Consider the following 26,266-nt stretch of genomic DNA (forward strand, 5'->3'; position numbering starts at 1 on the left):
CATATAACTAGAGGCTATTTATTCAATCCCTGCTTCACTTCAAATACACTGTGAGTCCTTGTCCTCCCATGCACTTTCTTAAGATGCTTCCAGCATTATCACACACAATTCTTTTCCTTGTAACTGATGCTGAGCGTTTCGAAGACACTTTGGGCCTTTGTGATCAACTTAATCATTTTTTTTTTCAAGCAAAGCTACACAGACATTTGTTTCATGACACGACCGCCTCGCAGAAAGACGACTCCTCTTTAGAAGCACTTTATTTAGTAACGGAAGTTTTGAGCCAATAAGAAACGATTGCCATACTCTTCAGCCAATGGAAAGTTGGAATACTGCAGCTCCGCTAGTAAGCGACATCCTCATTGGATAGAAATAGAAAGGGAGGCTCCAGTTGGTATAAGTGGATTTGAGGGCTTGGAAGGAAACAAGGACGCTAGTCAACGTTACTTCGTTGTTGAAGGTATGGAATGCTGCTATTTAAAAAAAAGTTTACAGAGGGTATTTGAGATAGATATGTACATTGAAATATCATATTTATAACAAGGTAGTAATAAGAACAACAAATACCGGGTTGACAGGCAGTCACACTCATATGCTGGCGGTGGCAAACCAACGAGACTTAACTAATAACTAACCCAACTAACTCACGTTAAGACCCCGGTCTTTTCCCCTCCATTAGTTATGTTAACCCCGGCTCGTGAGCGATGATTGCCGGCCACTAACCGAGCAGTCGTGTAGCCGGTTGTCCCGCTCTCACGTTATTTAGAGCTAGCCAGCGTTAATGTCTAAGGGTTAGCTCGGCTAGTTAGCCGCAGCCTGTCCCCACTGGAGATGTGACCGACTGTGTCGAGGGCAACGCGGCCAGAAAACGAGCCCCGCTCGGACCTGTCGGGGTCGCTCCAAAGCAATAATATGGTTAAGTGTGACTAACTTAAAAGACACTTTTTTATTTTAACGCCAAATCCGGATAGCTGGAAAGCTTTTGCTAGCAAGCAGGTGGGCTACTCTGCCCGGAGACTCAATGGACTAGTTCCTCCCCGGCGCATTGTATTGTAAACACTTTGGCTTTTAAAGGACCGACGTTAAGCTCTTTCTCCTCGCAGCTGTTCGAGAGCACAAACCACCTCCATCAGGGTGGTGTCACTAACGTTACGGCACCCTTTTTGAGGTTGTTTATAAACGACAGGACCCAAAACGAGCGAGGAAACTTCGCTGTCTCCAAAGTGCGGACCAGTTGTCATTCTTTTTTTAAAACCCCTCGGATCGCATCGGCCCTTGAATGTGTGACGTCACGCGTATTATCCAACATAAAAGGAGGATGGTTCCGTCAGGAAACCCACGGGCTGATATTTTTAGCTTCAATTAGCCTAGTTTTGTGTAAAGCAACAAGTTAGGAAGTACGATGCCGCTGTCATATTTCAGGGGGCGGGTGCACCTTGACATGACTTTTGTGGGACGTGGGGCATCCAAAAATAGACGTGAATATATTGTCATTAATTCCTAGTTCATCAGTCCAAGATGTAATGAGGCCACAGGTGGTGTGTGTGTGAAGCTTAAAAACACAAAGGCTGTCACGATACATGTGAAGGCCAACGTGGTGATATTTACTCAACCTGGTGTCATTGTTAGTCTTAATTCTGAAAAATTGGAAACTTTTTTTTTAAGGTTAAGTTATGGTATTTCATTGTTGCCGTTTCCATCCCAGTTGTATAAAATTAACAAACGTAGTTACCACGTAACTGTAAGCTATTTTTACTCGTGAACTGTAGTAAAATAATACTTACTACCTACATACCAAATTTAAAAAGCATACATGGCTATGGGAAGGTTTTCTCTGTAACTATGATGTCATTTAGCAAATAAACGTTTTGCTAAATGGTGTGCAGTCTATATTATAAAATGAAGTTTGGTTAAAAGTTGAACCAAATAACATATTCACTAAATCAGACTTGCATGTGTTAATTCAAATGTTAAAGTACCCTTTTTGTGTTTTTTAGGTGTGGTTTTGGCGAGGGTATGGAGCACCCTATACACCGAGGGGAGACAATGCCCATCGGACTACATGACCGGTAAGGTTTTCAATTCATTATTTTGCTGGCAACTGTAAATATGTGTATTTGTAGACCTCGACTCTACACATTCTTTGACCATTTAACTCCAGAAAAGTTGTCAATTGTATCTGTTAACAATAGCTGTAGAAGAACATGTTTTGCCACCACGCAAACATTATTTAACCTACTAAAAAAATAAAAATCTTGACCGGTACGGTACAGCAGGGTCCAGGAAACGGCTTCGCCCTGGAATTGGAGTTGTTAATCAGGTAATCCCCCGATTAGATTGTAAGAAAGAAACGCACACGACAGAGTTGAGAGCCGCTGCTAAGCATCTTACCCGAGTGTCACAACTACTTTCTGCTCCATTCTTTCTCCTGTGGCAGTCTGTCCGTGGCTGATTTATCAGTGCATACTGTTGGCTAATATGTCATTATTCGCCAGCCTTCATTTCATCGCCCCAACATCTTCGTCACAGCCCGTTTTGCCATTTGGTTATAGATCCACTGGAAACCAGGTTTCTCACGGCCCTTTTTTTTATAGGGAACCCCAAACGAAGGCGTCTTCAAATTAGACCTACACATAAAAGCACGAGGGAAAGAAACTTGCCAGATAATTTGTGTGTGTGTTTACATTTTTTTGAATCCAATCTGTCTCCATTGCTCACTGACAAAAGGATGACTGTGGATGTGGGTGAGACACTTCACCTACTGGGCGAGCATTTATGAAACATAAATAAGAGATGACTATGATTAAACGTTGCTAGCCGGGGGGCTGACCTGCATGGAGTAGAGCGGGTGCGCCGGGAACCACAGGGTCGGCGGGTCAAACCCCGGCTGCTCCCACGTTGAGGTGTCACGGAGCAAGACCCCCCCCAACCCCTAAATGCCCCGAGGGATCGGTTAAAAATGCAATGAAAGTCGCTTTGGATAAATCGTCAGCTAAACGACATGTAATAATAATGTAATGGTTGGAATGAATGAAAGATCAGCTTATTGCTTTTATTCATTATTTGTTGAGTTTTATACAACATAACGTTTGATCTACACTACAGTTTCCTACATCCAACTATAAAGCAAAAAAATCTTTTAACATGGAAAAAAGAGCCTGTTTACTACCGTGAACTTGTCAAACCTAGTACTGTGTTTGGGGGGTATAACTTCTGTAGTTACACGTCCCATGTTGATTTGTCTGTGTCATCAGCCAATAAGAGCGCATCTGCTGTGTGAAGTGGTCAAAATGTATTTCTTGGACGCGAGTCGCCGGGGGCTTTTAGATTCACAAGATTCCCCCTTAACTAACATGACCTTGTTAATGTTTTTTTGTTACATCAGACGCTGCTACTTCTTAATCTCTTGCACAGCCAACAAATCGAATTGATTCGATAGAAGTGGGGCAACACGATATGCATGACAACTTGTGTTTTCAGTCAGATGTGAATTCTTTTTTCTTGTTTTTCTGATTGCAACATTAGGTACAACACTGCACCCTCTCATTTGTGAAAAAAAAATATATATATTCACACAATGGGGCCTTGGGGCGTCCCGGTGACCTTAGAGCCATGAGCCGCCAACCTCCGTGGAGCTTTGTTGCATCATTCAGGAAAACGTGGACGGGTTGCTATGTGCAAATCACAACGCGGAGCCAGATATAGCGTGTGAGAGCGGCCGCACAGCTGAGCGGGTCGTGGCCTTCACACCGAGGTGCCGTTTAAGCCAGCGGGGGCGCAGTTCAGCCCAAACAGATGCCGCGTGGAGGCCGAGCATCGGCTCTCTGCACGGGTGAGAGGGAAGTCGGGTCAGGGCCTCACGAGTGGTGCTCCGTGTCGCAGTGACACCCGCCGCGGTGGCCTCGGCTGTTCAACACTCGCACACTATGAGTCCGTGGAATTACCTGGACTTTCCAGCACTTTTACAATAATCTTTAAGTTGACGAGCGGTTGGCCGAGCTGTGTTTTTCTACCTTATTGCCTTCCTCTGAATGGGGACCGACTGGCTGTACTCATGAATAATGAAATGGTCCTCATTCGTCTGTCCTGCTCTGTTCAGCAACAGCACAGCTGTGTCCAACAATTATATGTGGGGGGGAAAAAGACCCCAAATGAACACTGTGAAAAGACTACTCTATTCCCGTAAACAAATAATGAAACGCCATTTGTTTAGGAATAATTCTGTTTCGAACTTTTTGGTCATATTATTTGTTCATGATCTTAATACTCACACTTCAATGCATAGGAAATAACTGGATTTTAAAGGGTCGTTAAAGACTTTTATTTGTATCTTGTAAATTCTATATTATTTTACTGAATACATTTTTTGGCAAAAACCCTCAAAACCACATCTTAAAATCCCAGAGGATGACAATTTGAACGTGGTTCAAAGTAATAGAACAGTGTAAATAAATAAATAAATACATTTTATTTTTCCTTCTCCTGCTGCTTTCTCGCCCTTTGCTTAGAGGACAGATCCAAAACTGTAATCACAACTCCTTTTAACAAGGTGGCACTGTTGCCCAGCTACTGGGCTTTTTTTATCACAAACCATGGAAGGGTGATGGGAAGGCTTGGCTACCCCCCCCCCCCCACCCCTCCCTTCTACTCCCATCCTCCCTCCCTCCCTCCCACCACGAGACGAGCCGTGAATGCAGCAGGAGAAGGAGTCGTGGTGGATGCAATCTATTGGCTTCCCGGTGCTGCTGCTGTAGTCCGAGCCCCGGCGGTAGCCCGCACTGCCTCCGCCAGTGTGCTCCTCCTGCTGCTCCTCTCCCTCCTCCTCAAATGGTGTGGGCAGAGTGGGATGGAAGACTGCATCGGAAACCTTTTCAGGGAAATGGTCTTTTCTGTTGGTGTTGCCGTAGCACCGTTCTGGTGACAACAACATGCCGTTAAAATGGAAAAGCGGTTCTCCTGTCAGCTGGAAATTCCCGGTACCCGTTCTTAAGACATCCAGGTCCTCACCCCTTTCACCTGCCTACATGTGAGTACGAGCTCAACGGCATCCTCATTCTACCATTGTGGCACTGTGGAGACCTTTTTTGTCTTTTCAGTTTCTTTTTATATGTATTTTTGTATTCCTTTTGTAAATGATTAGTACTCGGTTCTGCTTTGTTGAAGCATTAATTAGGCCGAATACAATTGAGCCTGGGGCCATTTCCCTTACCCTGCGTGCGCTATGTCCTTTTTTGCTCTCGGGCAAAAGGACTCATTGTGCCGCTAGCTGGGACGTGGCAAGGCACCAAACCCCCGACCCTTGCCCTCTCCCCGTGGCGGTGTTTATCTGGGAGCAGGGACTCTGCAGCTTGGAGCGAGCCTGCCTTTGTCAGGATGTCTGGCGTGCCCTGGTTTAGAATCTATTGTCATCTGCTAATGTTCACCAGAGGGGGGGAGGGTAGAATGGAAGTACCTCTCGCCATCCTCTGGCTTTGCCCCCCCCCCCCCCCCCCCCTCCATCCCCCCCCGCCCACTCCCCTGTTTCCTGCGCTCTGCTGAAATGGACAAGTGTCTTCGTTTGACTTCTGTAACCGGGCTTTTTTCTACAGAGTGATGACCAAAGCCTGAAAACAACACCGTTTGAAGCGAGGCTGGCTGATGGCCGTAATGTAATTTAATGGGCTTACTTGGGAGGATTTATTTGTTTTTCTTCACAAAATTGGATTTATGCAGTCCCCAGTTATCATGCTGCTTTACTCATGAGCTTAAGGGCTTAATTTCTGTTGGTGCATCACAGCAAGATGAATCTATGCTCATCCTCAGTGAAACGGGGGCACATCTGCAGAAATGTAACATTATATCAACATCGATTTTTATATATATTCCCTGCTAAGTAAACCGTACGGAAGGTTTGGCAAACATCATGTCACTTTGTTAGGTCTTTACAAAATAAAATAATTAATGGTTTCAATATTGGAACTTTATAATAATTTTGTTTTCATCTTGGTAGCTTAGCTGGAACCCCCCCCCCCCCCTCGCCCACACACATACACTGTTCCTGTTCTCCTGCTCGACCTCAGTTGCCCACTGAGCAGCTCCCCTGGAGCAGTTGGGGGTTAAGGGCCTTGCTCAAGGGCACTTTGGGGTCGTGGCAACTGAAGGGGAAGATGACGTTTTTTCATCTCCCCATGCAGACTTATTGAGCCAAATCACACAAGCGACCTTCGTTATTTTAGCTTCACTCACAAACACTGTATGACAGGATGTACATTTCCATCTGGGATTCTTCCAGTCTGCTGATATGTTAACCGTGCACCGTGTTTTTTATTATTTTATTGTTTTTAATAAAACTCCTTCAAAATAAAGCGGCACAAGAATTCCTATATACATTTCCAGACTCTCATCCCCCCCGCCCCCCACTAGTGGGACACAAGTCAGAGACTGTGTGCCAATGAAAGCGCAAGGATGAGAGTACATTACGTGTACTGAAGTTGCTGCAGGGCTGGCACTTGTGTGTCTTCTTTGGAGATTTTGCGTGCGCACACACATGCACTAGTGAAGCACATTCAAGCCTTGGGGCTCCACCTCACTCTGCCCAATGTGGCTCTGCCCTCTCTGACCACTTACTATTTTGAAGCGGGTATATTGTGAGCTGTGTTCGTTAGGCAGCCTGATATCGGGGCCACCAATTATAGGTGTGTGTGTGTGTGTGTGTGTGTGTGTGTGTGTGTGTGTGTGTGTGTGTGTGTGTGTGTGTGTGTGTGTGTGTGTGTGTGTGTGTGTGTGTGTGTGTGTGTGTGTGTGTGTGTGTGTGGTCAGGGACAAGTCGCTCTTTATAGGCACTCAGAGCACTGCAACGGTCCGTTTGGCTTTGGAGACATTTTTAACTTGCTGCTGGGGTAAACTTTGTATATTGAGCGACAGAATGATGGAGCACACGCAAGAGAGTCTTTGAAGTACATCCGTCGAAGATGATGTATAAATAATTACGATTAGTTTTCACAATGTGACACCTCCCTAATTTATACTGCCAGTTTTGCTGGCAGTACGGCCCCTACAATGATCTTCAGACCGGCGATGGGTTTCATGTTATTTCTCCCACAAACACAAAATAAAAATCCCTTTTTTTGGAATGAACGTCAACCCTCATCTTGCAGTGTTCCACTACCTAGCGCTTAATGCGTGTGCGACGGCTGTCTGTAGTGATCACCTCTCAGAAGGCGTCACGGTGAGCCAGAAACCTCAACTGCGGCAAAGCCCGGTAGATTCCAGTCAGGGACCTTTTGGCACTTTGTTTCGCCCTGTTTTCTGTCAACAATCTCAACCAGGCAAAATCTATCCTTCAAAGGAAACTCCAAAATGAATTCTCATCTTGTTCATTCTGACCTTCATACGCTGCTGCAGCGCATTAGAGTCGAAGTGTGATTTATCCGCTGTCCTTTTTGGTTTTACTGGTATATTTGGTTTGAGAAACCACCTCCTCTAAACATGCAAGCTGCTGCTGAGATGGCTTAAGTCCTGAAGTCATCCAGTTGTCCTTTAAGTCTTTCTAATGTTAAGACGTTAATGAAAGCCAGTGTGACCAAATGAAAGTCCCTGCAGATTGTGCAGCTACAAGTCAAATGAAGGCTTTGGAAGTCTCTTAACAGATATTTGTCAATGCAGATGCTCCGCATGTCTCATGTGGCTGCCGAATCCTTCTGCCGCTGCACGACTCCTCACGAGACCATCTTCACGTTCCACTCTTTTGATTTCTTTAATAATGAATGTATTCTAAAATAATAGAAAGAAATGTTGATCTGACAGCTGGCAGCCCATCTAATAACACCTGGCTTTGGACTGACTATAAACACATTTTTATGTTTAAAAATACATTAAACAATTAAACTCACAGGTCTCCTCAGATTTTACTTACCTGTTAATTGGACTGAGTCGGGGATGATGCCCCAGCAGAGAGGTTTGTTTTTTTCTTTCATTTATTCATTATCACAATTGACTAAACACACAAACAAAAATGTAACCGTGCAGGACGAGGCAGAAAGCCCACTGGGCTTATTTGAAGCCTCCACCTAAATACTGTTCAACTATCATTTAGTGTATATAAATAATGTCAAAGCTCCAATGGTGTTCTTTGCCAACATATTGTGCCAAGTACAGATGGATCATAAATTCCCACATTAAAGGGATCGTTGTTGTTTGAGATAGTGTTCAGCCTGCAGTCGATGACTGTTGCCATGCCACCATCTTGGAGCGACTGATAGGAGTAACCTCTTGCAGCCAAAGCAATGCACTGCTGCTGACGGGGGAGGGGGGGGGCAGTAAAATGTATTTTAGACATCCAAAAGAAATGTTTAGAATATTTGTGCCTGCCATGTGACAGCTGTACAGTAAATGCTCAGGGGGGTGGGGGGGGGGGGGGGGTACTGAAGCCATTATAGATCGATTTATCTGGATCCAGAATGAATTAATAAATTGTCATGCTGACCGTCATCTACGATAGACTCTGATATGATCAATTCCCACTTCAGACTCGATGAGCTTGCGTTGAATTGAATGTTGCATTTCCACATCTCGAGTGTGATGGGCCCTAACCGTAGCAGCCAGGCTTGCAGAGCATCCACTGAGCTCATTCAAGGCAGACTCTCTAGAAGTAGCCAACCGAGAAGAGGACGGACGGCAGGGGGTCCACCGGCTCGTCCTCCTGCGGGGGGGGGGGCGAGTGAGGCACTGTGCCCGTCCGACCCGAGCTCTACCGCCGCGGTCGGCCTTGTTTTCTGGAACCAATGTGGCATTAAAAATGAGCCGACCAAAGTTATCTGCAGGAGGGGGTTTCCAAACCTCTTTTCTTAATAGATTAGTCAGAATCTGGACACATAAGAGCCGTCTTTGTCATTTCCATCTGTTTTTTTTTACTCTTTGGTTGTTCAGAGGTGTAAAGCTCCTTTCCATCAGCCCTGTTTACTCGCATATTGTGCATACATGTTGTAATAATTCACACGTAATGGAATTTGGAGCACAGAAAGACAGTCGAGGGAATTACAAATATGTAAAAAGGTAAATAATGCTGACCTGTATGATCCTGGCAGGGCAATCAATCATATATCCCTGTTTAGATAGTTACAGTGAGATTAAGCCCCTTTTCTATGCAAAGTGATTCCTCCCTACTTATCTGGGTCCAAGCTCAATTTTTGCTGATGCGTGCGATTCCCTGTTGCTGTGACGCATCTCTGGCCTCTTTGTTTGGTCTCTGGATTCGGTCCTTTGGTGACTACACAGTTCCCAAATCCATTTCTCTACATAAATTAATTAAAGAAATGCAAGCTTTTTGAAAACAAAAAACAAGTTTGTATTACTCTGGCTGTTGTCGTCCTTTTTGGTGTACACACAAACACACTCGGCTGGGTCCTGTTCCTGCGTTCAGCATCCAGCAGGTCGATGAAGCGTTTGGTACATGTCGACAGATTGTCCTCTCCACCCACACGCGAACCCGTTTATGAAGCGCGTGCTGTTTAACTGCTTTTGGTGCAGTTTGAGACTTTTCCTTTTTGTTTGGGTTTTATGCTGTCTCTCTTTTAAAGCCCTCTAGCGATGCAGCCTTATAGTGCTCTCTGATTATCAAGTGTAATTACAAACTCATTATAATAGACAAATTGCTAAGATTACTTGCATGATTGGAGCAATTATCTGGAGATTGTGAGAGTTTGTTCTGGACAGAGTGAGGTTCTAACGCATAATATAGTGCATAACATAATCACTCAATTCACAGAATATGTCAGAAAATATTTCTCATTTTGACATGTCATGTTTATCATGTTGCAGCTTTTCAGGAAACTTTCACTGAAGCGCATAAAAAGAACCTCTCAAATACCACAACTCCCCCTTTTCACTCCCATAATTTGCTCTTAACATTTCAATCAATGCTGATCTATTTTTAAACCAGAATTCCACATGTGATTTCCAGCAATTACGAGTCTGTGAATAGAACATCACAAGCATCCTCCATTCAGTTGGTTAAAGCAGAGTATTAATTAGGGAAGTGCCAATTTTACCATAATGTGCAGAGCAAACAGCATTTGTCAGACGCGTGGAGCAGATGTTTGAATCGTCTCAAGTGATCGTTTTTTTTTTTCCCTTTTAATTTCGTTTGCTGGAATTCTGAGAATGGATGTAATAAGAAAAGTAAAAATGGAGCAGAGCAGAGCTCGTTTTTCAAACCGTTTTCACATTGCGAATCCAGACACGCTGGATGTCCTGTTTTTTTAGAGGCACCAAAGTGGGATGAAACAGAAGACTCTGGTGTGCAAAGAGAATATAAAGGCCGCGCGCCTGCCTCCTCTTCTCCGCCCTGCCGCTGGGTGGTGGAACGGCATTGAGAAATTTCACTCAATGTCCAAAGAATTTCACACTCTTTCTCCTCCGGCGTAAATTTTTCAGTTGCGGAGGAGGGGAGGTGGTGGTGGTGGTGGTGGTGGGGAGGGGTTTGCCGCTGCATGCAGAGGCCGAGTTTCTGCCTCGTTTGGGCACTACCAGGCACTGACTCATGGGATAATCATTGGCTTGTCTCATGTTGTACCTTGATACGGTTGTCATTTAATGGTGTGTCGACCGCTGCAGTATTACGAGTCACACTGAACTGTACGTGAGCTTGAGCCGCAGTTTTGTGCTGCAGCCTTGTTGCTACAGCCACTTTTGAGGCTGTGCTCTTGGTACAAATGTATCGTGTTGCTTTGCGTCTTTTATAACTAAAGTCCATTTCAAACTATTTCTTTTGCCAATTGTGTTCAACTCGACGAGTCCCAGTGTCTGCTGCAGCGAGGACACCAGCCCCACTGAGGAGCCGTCTGGCCAGTGGAGGTATCCTCTTTCTGTTTTTTTCCGGTGTGGCGGTTTTCTTTTTGTTCTCTTCCTGTGTTCCTGTTAAAACAATCAGTCCAGAGAAGCCGCGAGCGACTGAAACTCTGTGTGACGCAGTTTGTGCAAAGATCAGTCAAAGAATAATGGGCTGCACATAAATGTTTCATTAGCAGTACGCGCTTTTTTATTTGGGATTTCTGGAGGTGTTTCTTGCCGTCTCCTGTCGGTAAACAATCACTGACACAATGAGGACTTGCACCCGTATTCCCTCACGTTCGGTAGCTCGCCATGTTTCGGGTGACCCTTTCTCCGCCGTGACCGCTGGTGCACTCGGGGCTCCTGTCAGAAAAGGCGAGGCCCGTGTGAATCAGTCGGAGCACCTGGGCGCCCTCCCTTTTTCTTTTTCCACCGAGGATGTGAAATAATTTCCCCAGTAAATGTCCTTCGCTCCAGAAACATCCGAGTTACCTGAAATAGATGAGATGAATGAAGTTTACGTCAATGCACGTCTAAGCTTGACGAGGCCAGAAAGCTACACCCACTAATCTTTTAAGACCCCTCCGCTGACGACTTCAGCTTCAGGTAAACTGTCCCTGGTGCAAGAGGGGATTTTAAGCTTTGCACTCGCTAAAAAGACCCTCATTTCGCCATTACTTATTATTAAATACGTTCTCCCTGCGCGATGCAGTTAACAATGTATGTATTTATTTTCTTAGGAAGAAAAAGTCCCATAATATAGGAGGCTGTAGGGACACACTGGTTCATAGTGTGATGATGATACATTGCTGCACTCTGAACTAATAACGGTTTCAGCAAGGGCTGATTCCGCTCTGACTTTATTAGTACCATGAATCTGCCAACCTCTAATCCTCTGACGGAGCACAAGATGAAGCGTTATTTTTATTAAACTCAACCATACTTTGATTTTCATCTCTCATTTTCAACTCCCTAATTTAACAGTATTCCCCCGACGAGATTAGCAGTATGTATTATAATGCATTGTTTTGATGTGAGGGTTTTGTAATCACTGATAGAAGAAAACAAGTTGCTGTGATGCGCCGCTGTGAAACCACACGTTGTTACAAGACACACAATAGCAGGTGCTTCTTTGTGGAGTTGTGCTAGCATCTGGGGACACTAGTGAATCCTTAATGAGTCGTAAGAGCTCAAAACGTACGTTCTTGTTGAAATGTATTCAAAGGTTTTATTTGATTTTGTTTTTTTTGCTAGTAAGTAATGATGGAAAAACCAGGATGCACATAAAGCCAGAAGACCCGTCAAATCTCCATGGGGCCTTTTGTTATTTGTGAAAGACTATTTTCGCAGAACTTCCATATGGGATGCTGTAGCACTTTGCTTTGTTTTGGTTCCGGCAGCCACCGACAGTCCTTTGTGGTTTGGACGGCCCGCTCCCTGCCGGCTGCCTGGCCGACTTACCACCTGACGGGGTAAATGTGCCACTACGTCGCCTGTGCTGTGTGTCCGTGTGAATGGGACCGCTGTTTGAGTGTGTCACCATATTTTTTTTATAGTTGGTGTTCACAAATCCCCAGTAGACGTGGTCCATGATCATCTCCCGTTTTTAACTACTGAACCCATCCTCTCCTCACCTTCGAGATTAGTCTGGAATAGACTAAGCATGTGTGACCTGGATCGTATCTGTTTCTGTGTTATTTTGTGGTTGCTTATGTACCCTCGTCGGTCCTCCTGCCCTGTTTTCTCCCTCAGTTCTCGCACAGCATGTGACAGGAATGCTGAGTAGATTCCTCCTGACCTTCTCGTAAAGTGGATCCATCATGTACCCCGAATGTCTTTGGCCTAATCTTTCAAAGTCTTCCTGTTTTTCCTGGCTGAAGTTTTAGCGGTGAGTTCAAGTTTAAAGATGTGAGGCGACGTGCGGTGACACGCAACATCTCATCAGTCAGCCTTTGCCGGCTGTGGGTTCGGCTCGGGGTGTCCGAGGCGTGAAGTGATAACGAAACTTCCTCTTTCCTTTTTGATTACTTTTCAAACCAAAGCCCACAGTGCGGCAGTGAACAAATGTGTCTCCTCGCAACTGCAATTAAATATCGTTATTCACCGTTTTAAATCTCTTTGCGCTGCGTAGCAGAGGATTGTATTGAAAGCAGACGGTTAATATGAGCACGTCGTCGGCATTACAGAGCATCGTCCTTCTCGTTTCTCTTGAAAATAATGACGCGTAAGTCCAGCGTGGTGCCGCCTATTGATTCAGCCATTTAGTGTAAGAAGACACCTGCAGAGCAGAACAGATGCACTAACTTTACACCTGTTTATTGGTAATGACAGTCTTGCGTTTGACAGGTTCCGTGTTTAGTGCATCTGTTACTTAGCGATTGCTCTGTTGTCCTATTACAGATTTACATAATGAGCATTATTTGTGATAACAGTTAAAATACAGTCACATTGAGGGGTAAGTCTAACTACATGTTGCATTTGCATAGATTAGCCAAAGTATGTTATATTAACATAATCTTCATTCAAAGACGCTTGGCATGTAAAAGCTATATTTTATCAAGATATACGCTGAACAACGCCCACCCCGCTTAAGCACGAGGGACATTTCCTTACAAATGGTAGAAACCACTCAGCAAGCCGTAGAAGAATCGAGTGTTCAGACACACGGGGACTTTAGAGTAGAATCCTTATATAAATAGTCCGCCCAAGAACCATTAGTCTTCTACATCTGACGAGCGCTGCCTGCTCGCCAGCCTGTTTGAAGACGCAAATGTGCCGTTACGCTGAGCCAGACGTTTTTTATTTGTGAAGGAATATTTGATCAAAACCAGGCCAGTCTACGCCTTTTCTTTTTTAAGGTCTTTACATGCCACATTGGGTGACTATTTTGTCATCTCTAGATAGTTCGTGGAGAGTAGTTGTAGTATTTTTGAGCTCGGTTTGTATTCAGTGTGCGAAATGAGGCCCTCCTCCCCGTGCAACAACTCACACGAGGCCCTATTTTTTTTTTTACACAAATTAACCCTTAAATATTCTGTGACAAGTCCTCAAGCTCTTATTCCTTCTGGTGTTCTATTAGCAGCTTCATCTTTTAAACAAATGGCCACCGTCCTCCTCTCTGCCTTAAAAGGGGTTGTTCCGTTGTGTCTTGTATTCCTAATATTCCCAATAACGTTCTTTCAAACCTTGCGCCAGTTTTTGCAGGTCAAAGTAGGTCTGACTTTTGCAAAACGTGTGTGTAAACTGCAAAACAACCTCATCTTTTAAATAAGGCACACAGAAGCTTGGCATTAAAGTTAAAGCAGTATAATCCACATTGTTAGCGGATGATACAACCTTGGGGACAGTTATGATTGTGTTGAGCCACCAAGCGTTAGGATTTCTTTTTTTTTTCTGCTTCTTCTTTCGCATTTTTAACCAAATTAGCTTCATTCTTAAGTCAGTTTTGACGCCGCAAAATGTACCCGTATCCCGAGAGTATTCCCCTTGGGGCGCTGAGTCACACTCGCTTTCCACGCTTGCTCTCTCTGTGGAGCAGTTACGGACTTTATGTTGGGTTTTAGTCAGACTGCCCGAGAGCACGGGAACATCACAAGAATTGGACCATGAGAAATGCTAATATATCACATTCACAGAGCGGGTTTTTTCTCCCCTCCGCAAAGGGCTGTTTCAAACTTTACAGACTTCTATTGTAGAGAAGAAACTATTACACATTTTGTGCCCAAGCTTTGATGAACTTCAGTTCAGGCCGTTAGCTGCGCGTTTTTGTCTCCTGAAGCGGTTGTTTTTCCCTCTGTGCTGAAATGGGGGAAAAATTAGGTTTTGTCTTTTACGTATTTCAGGTCACAGCTTTTCTGAAGACTAATGCACTTCAGGTCGCAGGGACCGCCGAGTGTCACCACACTACAGTAGACGTTTTGGTCCAATCACGTACCCGAGGTGCATGAGCGCGTGTTCCATGCATTTCTTTGGGAAATTGCTTTTTAGAGCATCGTTCATGGTGCAGGAATTGTAAATGGTGGTATTTAAAAAAAGCTCATAGCCGACACGTGTCCACTGTTTGAAGCATCTTTACTTCAGTCGGATCATAGTGGCTCCAAATAAAACATTTCTCTCAGATCTCACAATTCAGAGGTGTTTGTGGGTTTTTGGGGATTTATTGCTGATGTTATGGAGAAAAATGCTTTAGGAGCGGATCTCTAATCCATTCTAAGCTCCTGATTCCAATATGCTACAGATTATATGTACATTTTTTACATAAAAAAACTCTCCTCCTTTCCATTAAAAAAAACGTGTTTTGGCTGCACACTTTTTTTTTTTTTTTTCTTCTTCTTCTTCTTCTTTTTCCCCCCAAGTGAAAACGTGTCTCTGTTTCCCAACAGATCCCTCGTGGAGGACGACGACGCTCACATGAAAGTGGCTCTGGGCTATGGTGACATGGGCATATCGGCTCACCTTCAGGCATCAAAGACTGGAAACACACGGTTCTTCACAAGCAACACGCACAGCTCAGTGGTTCTTCAGGTAAGTGTCTTCACTGTCTGATGATAATGTTTCTGTCTGTCCTGTATTGTTCCTCCGACATCCTGCGTGCAGCGGCTGGTGAGGCGGTCATTTTGATTCCCTGCCATCTTCTTTTAAAACACAAATGTCTGTCTGTCCACAAAAAGGGTTAATAAGAATAATGCCATTAAAACTGCACTATTCAGGAGTAGCAGTAAGAGAAACTGTTTTTGTTTGAATACTGGCGCATTCATAAAAAATAAGTGGTATGTATTTATGTATGTATGTATGTATGCATATATATATGTATGTATGCATACATATCTATATTTATATATAATATGCATGACAAAAAAGCACCATAAATCATTCAGGAGATGTTCTTCAGAAGAAGTAATGAATGAAGAAGTTATTTAATCTTCCACAGCCCTCCCTGGCGGCACATTCGTCTGTTCTTGTGGGAGCACAGCGAGGGGAATGATGGTGGTGATTCTTCTTTGGCCACAGTTAGTTGGCACACGTGCTTCGTGTCAGTTAGCCGGTGCCTTTGGAAGCCGCGTGTGTGCACAGCCTCAGGCCAAAACGATTATACGGTGGATGCAAAATACGACTCTCCAAAGACTACACCAAATGAATCTACAGTGCGGCTCTTCAGACCTCTAATAACTCCTCTGATTTAAGGACGGGATCATCATTTGTTTTGCAGTTCCCCAAAGAGTAGTGCTGAATTAATCTGCGTAGCCAAAGTGTGATGTAACACAGGTAATGTCCCCACCTCGTTCTATGTAAGGGATGATATGCTGATGCTAACTAGGTATGCTATGTGAAAACCGGAGGCCCGTCACCTACCCTGACCCCGCTCTCCTCTTCTCTTAGGGATTCGACCAGCTGAGGATAGAGGGTTTACTATGCGACGTCACGCTGGTGGCCGGGGACGGCGATGAAGCGTTCCCCGTCCACCGCGCCATGATGGCCTCCTCGTCCGACTATTTCAAAGCCATGTTCACAGGTGGGTCCGACGAAGGCTCGCGCCCAACACGACATTTGCACTAGCGCCTTCGCTGAGCTCTTTCTTTCCACGAGGCATGCTTTTGATTGCTTTTTATCATACATATATACTGTGTGTGTGTGTATAATCTCCGCTCTTGCCCTTATTGAGCGGTAAAGCATTTATTCTTTATGAACATTTCCATGCTTCATCGCCGTCACTGTTTTGCCTCCAGAGAAATGACTCGAGTTGACCTTGTGCCCGCATCCCTCCGATATTGTGTCCGGCCTTCATAAGTTTCCTCGTTATAAAACCGGCCCGCTTCTTGTTATGCACTCGTGTTCGTGGTCCTCTGTGCTTTTAATGCCGGCTACTGTGACTTATTAGTGGATCTCATCTCCCAGGCACACTGTGTGTAGCAGAACCTTGAATACATTTAAATACGCACAAGTGCATGATGGGTACTTTTCTGAAATGGCAGAAGCCTTTATAACTTTATTGGTCACTTTCTTAATAAACATACTACTTTGGTTGCGCCTTGCATTAACCTGCAAATTTAAATTGAAGCTTTTTATTGGTAATGTATAACTCTTGTCCCTTGCAAAAACAGTCAGCGCCTTTCTTCGGATCCCGTATTGTGGCAGCAGTCGAAGCTAATTTGGAGATTCAGCATTTAAAGTGTATGTTAACGGTGAAGACTGTTCTGCAGAGTGGAGAAAAGGCGGGCTGGTTGGGAAGCTGCACCATGGCTCATTACGGGCAGTGCAATGAGATTCTCCACAAGACCTTCTATCCTTTCTCTCAATAGAAGTCCTTTGGACTCTGAAGTAAATTTCATTGGGCTTTACACGTAATGGCACACGCATCCAAATGGAATACTGCATATCTATTAATTGATTAATTGTATTTTTTTGAAGGATAAAGCTTGTATAACAAGATTTAATCCTCAAGGTTTCAAAAATAATTGAATAGATGCAGCTGTGTGCAGACCTGTCAGTCAAATAGGATTATGTATGAGCTTCTACTCCCCCCCACGCTCTCCCGATGCAGGTGGAATGAAAGAACAGGATTTAATGTGCATCAAGCTTCATGGAGTTAACCGAATAGGCCTGAAGAAGATCATTGACTTTATCTACACGGCCAAGTTGTCACTCAACATGGAGAATCTGCAAGACACACTTGAGGCGGCCAGCTTCTTACAGATCCTCCCTGTGCTGGACTTCTGCAAGGTTTTTCTTATATCTGGGGTAAGTAGTGAAACGCCAAAGCTGCAAATTACTGCACTACTGTTGGCCTCTCAACTCTCTGTTGAACATGTTAAAAGTTGACTGGATGAAATCACTGTTTTCTTGATTTATGGTGCACATATCTAGAAATTGCTTATTCATTCAGTCCAAAAACTAAAAATGTATCAATTATATACAGTGAAAACTAATGAAATGTTGACTTCCCTCCTCACGGCAGCAAGTTAAATCTCTGATGTATTGTATATTCTGGGTTTGACATTCATTTAGTCGCAGTTTTCCAACATTTCTCGCCTCTCTTCACTTCCACCCCCCCGGCAGGTTTCTCTCGACAACTGCGTCGAGGTGGGGCGCATCGCCAACGCGTACAACCTCACGGAGGTGGACAAATACGTCAACAACTTCATCCTGAAGAACTTCCCCTCGCTGCTGGGCACGGGGGAGTTCGTCAAGCTGCCGTTCGAGCGCTTGGCCTTCGTGCTGTCCAGCAACAGCTTGAAACACTGCACGGAGCTGGACCTGTTCAAGGCCGCGTGCCGCTGGCTGCGCTACGAAGACAGCCGCATGGACTACGCCTCCAAGCTCATGAAGAACATCCGCTTCCCCCTCATGAGCCCGCAGGAGCTCATCAACCACGTGCAGACGGTGGACTTCATGCGCACGGACAACACCTGCGTCAACCTCCTCCTGGAGGCCAGCAACTACCAAATGATGCCCTACATGCAGCCGGTCATGCAGTCGGAGCGCACGGCCATTCGCTCGGACAGCGCCCACCTGGTCACGCTGGGCGGCGTCCTGCGCCAGCAGCTGGTGGTGAGCAAGGAGCTGCGTCTCTTCGACGAGAAGGCCCACGAGTGGAAGGCGCTGGCGCCGATGGACGCGCCCCGCTACCAGCACGGCATCGCGGTCATCGGCAACTTCCTCTACGTGGTGGGCGGCCAGAGCAACTACGACACCAAAGGCAAGACGGCGGTGGACACGGTGTTCCGGTACGACCCGCGCTACAACAAGTGGATGCAGGTGGCATGCCTTAACGAGAAGCGCACCTTCTTCCACCTGAGCGCGCTCAAGGGACACCTCTACGCCGTCGGCGGGCGGAACGCGGCGGGCGAACTCGGTGAGTTCTATTCCTTTTATTTTTCTCTCTCTTAAGCAGCAGCGGACGCCTTTCTTTTCAATCATCAATACCCTACAAGATCTATGCACTTCAAATAAAAGAAAGAGTGGCAGAGAGACTGCGTGTGCAGTTTGATAAGGCGGTAATGAGATGTTGTGCCTGCACATCATTTGCCGTTTCAACGTCGTCGCGTGTATAATCGCTGTGTAATTTGATATCATTCAGAAGACACGCGCTTCATCTTGAACTGTTTCGCTGTAATCAAATGACTGTAATCTCTGAGTGTTTTGAACCCAACCGATCCTACCTTCAATCATAACATTATCATTCAAGTTATTACTAATGACTTACAAACACAATTGTCACCTTACTTCAGTCCAAAAGCACAAATGTATCAATCAAGATGAATGTAATTTTCAAAATTCTGTTATTATTTTGTTTTATCATAGCAAATATTCTGCTTCAATCTATGGATGTTGGTGTTTAATCATTTAAAAAAAATAATACATCATTTGTAATATTTCTTCACCTAAAGTACAGCAATGCCACAATGTACACAACGTAAGTCTTTTTGTTGAGAGTCACAACTCTGATATTTAAGATCCCAGTTCAACATTTTCTATTTGCTAACACTGCGTTGGATGTTTGATTCTTGGGTCCCGACAGTCGGCACACAAACCGTTGTAGCAGACAGGAAGTGAAAAGCCACCGGTTGTGATAAAGGGATCGCGTCAGCTCATCTTTACTCAGCAATCTGATTACTCGTCTGTTTGAACTGAATTTTGTGACATTTAGACACACGCCCCCCCCCCTACCCTCTGCTTGAAGCACTTCAACGGAGTGATGTATTTATATCCGTCCATTGTAGTTTTTGGTTGCTGCGTAACCAGTCTGGAATCTCAGCACCCGTAACTGTGGACCACAGAAAGGTACCACCCAGTACTTAAATTGGGCTGTACCACTGCAGCGGTGCGAGGGAGGCGCCCCCCGAGTGAGCGCTCCTCCCTTCTGGGTTATAATTAGACCAAAGAACACGGGGGCCTGTCCACACAGCCGCCCTTCACTGCGTTCCGTCCCACTGCCCTTTCACTGCACGCGCTTGGGCCTTGATGCTTTTGTGGACGTGTCCGGCCCTGGCATTACGTTTGTTTACTCCCGGTAGGTCACCCGGGTGTGGCTTCTATCGGTACGTCTGAAATACCCAGATTATAAAAGAGGAGTTCAACATGTTCTAATAGTTGGCATGCAGCACAGATCATTTATAGTACCTTTTGGATCTCATTACGAAGTCCAGACCCGACATGGAACCGCTGCTCTAGGTCAGAGAAGCCACATAGTGATTATTACCAGATGTCCCCGGCTACCAGCTGGACCCTCCACGTGTCCTTTGTTGAACCTTGGGCGGGAAGAGAATATCATGCTAATGGGGCGTACGACCCGCTCAGCTGATTTGTAGGGAGGTCTGACGGTAAAGGGAAAGAAAAAACGTTCCAGTTTACCCAGGCCTCTGGTCTCTGGATGCAAACCAACAACAATGTTAATGATCATTTGTTTATTATGGTGCTTTTTCTTCCTCCCTCCCCACCCTGCTCTGCATTCATTTAATACATTTAAATATTCTCTCCTGATAGGTCTGTTCTACTTCCACTGAGCTGCTGCGGGGATTTGTTTACTTCTCAAGGTCAACCGATAGTTATTAAACTAGCAGAATGAGGTACACAGTTTTTGCTGAGATTTCCCCAAGTGGCTCAGGCTGTTTTGGGGTTCCTGAGCTGCTGTATTTCGAAAAAACAGTATTGTTTTTTAAATATCATTTAAAGTTTTGCATTTAACCAAAGCTTTTTTTAAACAGTGTTTCTCCTTCTTGTTATTCAGCTGAGACCACTTATTTTCCTTCGACCACATTCTGTGAGAACAAGATATTCTGTTTAAAAGAAATATTGTTATTCTGTATCCTGTTATAAGCAGATGAGACTTTCCTTTGCTGGGAAGATGAAACAAAAATGTATCTATGGCCCATAATGATGTCGTAAATATACACCGACGCAGACGGCTTTTTCGACACAAAAAGGCTAAAAAGTGCAAAGCAACCTCCTCCTTGTATTTTTTACTAATAATTCAAACTACTTCATCAATGCGTATTTCTTCACCGTTGTGCGGTGCCTTGATACCTGAGTCCGTATTGGAGTCCTGCCGGTTATGCAACTTGCTCTGCGTCCGATCCCGACCGTCTCCCAGGCTCCCGGTGAGCTCATGAGGGGACCGAGCGCGGCCGCTCGTTAAGGAGTCGCTCACCCATGCATCATGAGTAGTGACGTCCCAGTGTCCCTATTCCGCTTTCTGACAAGTTTATGGAGCCGTCCTCTGAGGCTTTGAGATAAAAGCGTCTTGTCGTCTCCCCGGTGCCCGTGCAGTGAGTGCGGGTGGGGTCGCGGGGATGTGTATTTTAATCTGTGCTTTAGCTCCCACGCTGAGACCCTCCAAGGCCTCATTTGCTGCTGTTTGTCCTCCTTAGTTGTGTCTTGACCTACTTTCTACTAATGCATCCTTCTTTTTTTTTTCTTCAAGCTACTGTGGAGTGCTACAACCCAAGGACAAATGAATGGACATATGTTGCCAAAATGAATGAACCACATTATGGCCACGCCGGGACGGTGTACGGCGGTTATATGTATATTTCAGGTAAGGTTTGATTGTTTTTTTACAACAACTCGAGTAAAGAAGCAACGGTGATGTTTGAACGTGTGGGTCGCTGGTTCAAAGATAGATTTCATGTCTTGAAGTCTTAATTAGAATAAATGTCAGTGCATTCAGATTTTCCAATTAGATCATTTCTTTCTCCTCAATAAGCAAGCGGCTGATTAGATTGCACGGCCTCGCGTGTTCATGAAATCTAATCTGTGGTTTGCTCATCTGGTATCTTTCGTTCCAACGTGACTGGATGTGTCATCATGCGTTACCGGGACTCGGTGAGACGGGCTCTGTTTTTGGTTTGCAATGTTCAAAATGGATTCGATTTGATTGACACAGAGAATGGTAGAACACAATTCCGTATTATAATATTTTTTCCCAACAAACAGTACAGGCCGTACATTTTTGTGGTTTCAGTAAATCCATTATAGGTTTTCTGAAGGTGTCCCAATGCTCCGTAATGGAATATACCACATCAAAATAGCGGACTTTCACAAATCGCTCTCTTGATGCGTCGATGGCGAGCTCGCGGGGCGAAGCTGTTTTCAGAGGATGGACGCCGAGATGGTTCTCCGGGCGTCACCTCGGTACCCGCTCACGTTGTGGGATTGAAACGGATCCCGCGTTATGGAGATGAGCCCTAGTTTCTCTGCGTGACTAATCCAGAGTGGTGCTATGTGGGATGGGAGGGGCGAGTGGGGAATTGGGAAGGATGGAGCGAAGTGGAGGACTGGAGCATGAGTGGGTGGTGTAATACGGAGGAGCCCGTGTTAATCCCTCCCGGCCGTCGGCGCTGCCATCGCTCAACAACCGCAAAGAATGTTCATAAACATCACAGCAGTTTTCCAACTAGATCTGTTTTTTATTTTATTCTGAATTTGTCTTTTGGTAAAACGGAGGTAGTGATGGGAAAGAATGAGGTTGTAATGTAATGGTCATCCTTACCTTGAATATTATTACTGGATAAGTTACAGGCACAGGTTATCTCTTCACACACTTTAAAAAAATGCATGCACTCTATGATTTTGATTATTGTGCAAACAAGTAGTGGTTTTAATTTCATAATACACAGATGTCATTATTCCTGCAGATTTCTATCGGTATTCTATCGATGCATACCAACCTTACATTATTTTTCCCTTAATCATGCATTTGCTACGTTCTGTTTTAGTTCCTTCTAAGAAATGTATTTTGCATTATGCATTAGTGCTGCAAGAATTGTTATTGTGTGCACTCATGTGAAAACGTTTTTTAATTTGATTTCATATTAACTAACTCTGATTCTTGAGTAGCAGGAATGAATAACTTTATACATGATTACTGAAAGTGAAACAAAAACCTCAGTGTTTTTTTTTTACATATCACAAACTGAAACATACTTAGGACCACACAGGACGCGTGACTTTGCAAAGCTAATATCACTTTTTGCTTATTTGCAACGAAATAAAAAAGTGAAACGATGACAACCATAACGTTCCGAGCTGATCTGCTGGTTTCCAGCTGTTTTTCAATCTTTTTTTTTTTCTTTCTTTTTGCCTCCGGCTGTGCATCTTATTTATTGCTCATTCTTTTTGATATTTTAATGGATTCCTTTTGTGTTCGTTCATGTTTCAGTGTTTTCAGACCAGTACATTTCACCAACGCATCAACACAATGTCCTGCTTTGCACCGGCAGCAGCTGACGCCACGTGTACATAAAGCCTGTGAATTAGTATTTAGTTCTTTTTTTTCTGAGTACAGCTGTGGGTTACGACACAGGAGAGCGAGAGAGACGTACGTAATGCCTCGCATGGACATGTTACGTCGCCCCGCGGTCAGCGCCTCGCTGTGCAAGGTGACCCTCGCCGAAGTGCAGTTCTGTGTCCGTCTGTCACAGCGGATCGGGGCGCGTCCTGCGCCTGTCTGAAGGCGTCCTGTCAGCTGGATGAACCTGACAGACGCAGTCAGCCCACAGAGCGTCACAGCGCAAGTGATGCGTCCGAGTTCAGACTCCAGTCGGGAAACCAGCGCCGAGCCGCAGCGCCGATGGTCCACTGTTTCCCTCCAGCCCTTCATTATGACCTGGTTGTTGGAGGGCTTTGATACCAATATCAATATTTGGATTTGTTTTTATTTAAAACTGTGCTCAAGATGCAAATTGAGGGTGACATTTAACATTTTCAAATCCTCATACAAAATGATGTATTTTTGACACAGTTCCTCAACTACAATCCAAGATGAATCTGCAATAAACTACTATTTAAAAATGTGCATGTTAACTAAGAAAGGAGGCATATTTTATTGTATTTATGTTGCTCCTTTTGGTGCAGGATATGCATGCAGGGTTAATAATGTGAAGCGTTTGTGAGCATTCAGTCTGCAGGAATTAGACTTTTTATTTATTGTTATGCTCTTGGTCCGTGTGAGCTTCATATATAAAATGATTTGGTTTTTGCTCTCACGTTAGTGATTTGGTAACTTACAATTAAAAGTGATAGGAGGAATCCGTGTTGGTATGGAAGCGAAGCTCTGTAGACATTTTAATGGATTATTAAAAAAGCTGGTTTGTTATGGCCATGTTTGAATTTGAGTAGTAAAGGCCTCATAACACTGGCTCCAATTGGATTCTTTTATGCAGCAAAGGGTGGTGAGCTTTATGTCTGCAAGCCTTTTCCCACTTTTGGTGGGTTCTTAAAAATCTTGTGAGTAGTATAGCAGCTCTGCAAATAATGTGAGGAATGGTCTGTCATTGTCTTTGAATGTTTTTACACTCAACAACCCCAGAATGAAACGTGGTGGATTTCATCGGTATTAAACTTACCATCGTGTCTGTGATTCGTAAGTTAATTTTACTGTAAATGTATCTCTCTGAGAAGGTCTAAATCTGGCCACGCCGTGGCTGCCCTTGGTGTCTCACTAATGGCACTGATGAGACATCAGGACACTGGGAAGCTGATCAGACATCCTTGTACCAGAGAAAGGCCGAAGCCCTTGAACTGAATCAGAATAGCAGCGGGGCCTCTCGAGAGGATTTATAAGGACCTGACGTCTGGCGCTGTTCCCCTTTCAGTATCTTTCATGGCAGACCTGCCCCGTCGACTACTTGCACAAAGGAAAGGGATAGTCAGGATATTCAGGCGATCTCTGGGTTTGATCAGCTAAGGAGGTGCAGCATCGCGGATCCTGGCAGCTGAATAGACAACTTCGGCCCGACAATAAACCGAGCGCGCCGTCACCGGGCGAAGAGGGACCTTGTCTCCATTTGGCGTGCATTGCACATCTTCTTTGGATTTTGCTGCTAGTCACTCTGCCTAAGGGGGGGGGGGGGGGGGCGGGATTCCACCCAAATGCATGCTGGGATTGTGTTCCTCTTTATTTTAAGCCATCCCTGTAGACATGTCCTGTTTTCTCCCCCTTTTCCCTCAGCTTTTTTTTTTTTTGTGTCCCGCCGTCTACAGTCTGTTTCGTAATGATGTTTGTCTCCGCGCCGCCCTCAGCGGCAGCGTTATTTCACGCTGCGGAGGAGAACATTGGTGCCGCTCTCGTTTGTTGAATTTCTTTCTCACCCCGTTTGTCGGTCGCTGGGTTTGCATCGAGGTCTAAAAAAAATTGTTGTTGAGGAAAAGGTGTGATCTGAAAAAACGCCCCGGCTGTTCTTTCACGACGGGGAAGCGAATGTCCCAGTGTTGTGGCTACCGCTCCACGCGGCCCACGTAAATACATGTGGGTTGACAAGGGTGAACGAGTCGCCGATCGGTCCCCCGCCTTACACCCCCCCCCGAATGATTACCTAATCTCTCTTTCTTTCTTTTCACCCTGCAGGGGGAATCACTCACGACACTTTTCAGAAGGAGCTGATGTGCTTCGACCCGGACGCGGACAAATGGACTCAGAAAGCACCCATGACGACGGTGCGCGGCCTCCACTGCATGTGCACGGTGGGCGACCGCCTCTACGTGATCGGGGGCAACCACTTCCGGGGCACCAGCGACTACGACGACGTGCTGAGCTGCGAGTACTACTCGCCCGCCCTGGACCTGTGGACACCTATCGCGGCCATGCTGCGCGGCCAGAGCGACGTGGGCGTGGCGGTGTTTGAGAACAAGATCTATGTGGTGGGCGGCTACTCGTGGAACAATCGCTGCATGGTGGAAATAGTACAGAAGTACGACCCCGAGAAGGACGAATGGCACAAAGTGTTTGACCTCCCGGAGTCGCTGGGCGGGATCCGAGCCTGCACACTCACAGTTTTCCCCCCCGAGGACATCTCCTGCTCGCCCTCCAGAGAGTCGCCCCTCTCGGCACCTTGATGGATAAATGAGGGGGGCGGGGGAGAGGGGTGGCGCTCTTTTGCTTTAGTAACCCCCCCCCTCACCCCTCTAACCCACCCGAGCCCTTCAACAAACACTCCCTTATGGACATCGTTTGCACTTCCTCTTTGGACTACGTCCGTACCGCACCCCTGCGTATCTCCAGGTCCACGTCCCCTGAAGCTGTGCAGAAACCCCCCCCAAAGTGATTAAACACATGTACCGGCAGCCTAATTACTCGTTAATGTTGCAAACTCGGTATATACCTTGGCAGGAAATATCTCGACTCGAAAAGTGACTTTGCAATTTAACTTTTCTACCCGATGTCTTTCAGAGTTTTCTTACGTCTCGTTTCTCAAAGCACTCTACTATTTTTTTTTTTGTTGTTGTTAAAACGTTGACCATCGCACTGACTCTCCCCTCGTCTATGCCGGGTCGGATGCAGGGGACTCCAGGAAGCAGCAGCGTGCGGACAATTGAGCACCAAAACACAGCCGGTTTTTAACTCCGGGGTTTGGCCCCGTCTACGTTGCTCTCTGACGGTTTCAGTTCTTTCCTGCTATTGCTATGAAACTGTCAACAAAATGGTGTTTTTTAAATTTAATAAACATGGTTTTGAAAGTAA

At 45.2% G+C, this 26,266-nt stretch overlaps 1 protein-coding gene across 5 annotated transcripts; it reads left to right on the forward strand.

Moving 5' to 3' along the window:
• The first annotated feature begins 275 nt into the window (after nt 1-275).
• On the forward strand, nt 276-26,266 carry klhl13 (kelch-like family member 13). 5 transcript variants are annotated; one of them, XM_078106778.1, is made up of 9 exons: nt 375-460; nt 1,998-2,069; nt 12,210-12,281; nt 15,192-15,333; nt 16,189-16,321; nt 17,351-17,547; nt 17,866-18,661; nt 21,230-21,343; nt 25,154-26,266. In XM_078106778.1, exons 2-9 carry the CDS (start codon nt 2,017-2,019, stop codon nt 25,639-25,641), a joined length of 1,995 nt encoding a protein of 664 aa, XP_077962904.1. In that variant the 5' UTR covers nt 375-460; nt 1,998-2,016; the 3' UTR covers nt 25,642-26,266. The 5 variants fall into 5 exon arrangements, with proteins under 5 accessions (XP_040037848.1, XP_077962904.1, XP_077962905.1 ...); XM_078106779.1 differs by lacking the exon at nt 12,210-12,281 and adding an exon at nt 2,274-2,320 and having other exon boundaries at nt 403-460; XM_040181914.2 differs by lacking the exon at nt 12,210-12,281 and having other exon boundaries at nt 276-460.

The sequence above is a fragment of the Gasterosteus aculeatus genome, chromosome 7, assembly GCF_964276395.1.
Source record: "Gasterosteus aculeatus chromosome 7, fGasAcu3.hap1.1, whole genome shotgun sequence".
NCBI classification, from domain to species: Eukaryota; Metazoa; Chordata; class Actinopteri; order Perciformes; family Gasterosteidae; genus Gasterosteus; species Gasterosteus aculeatus.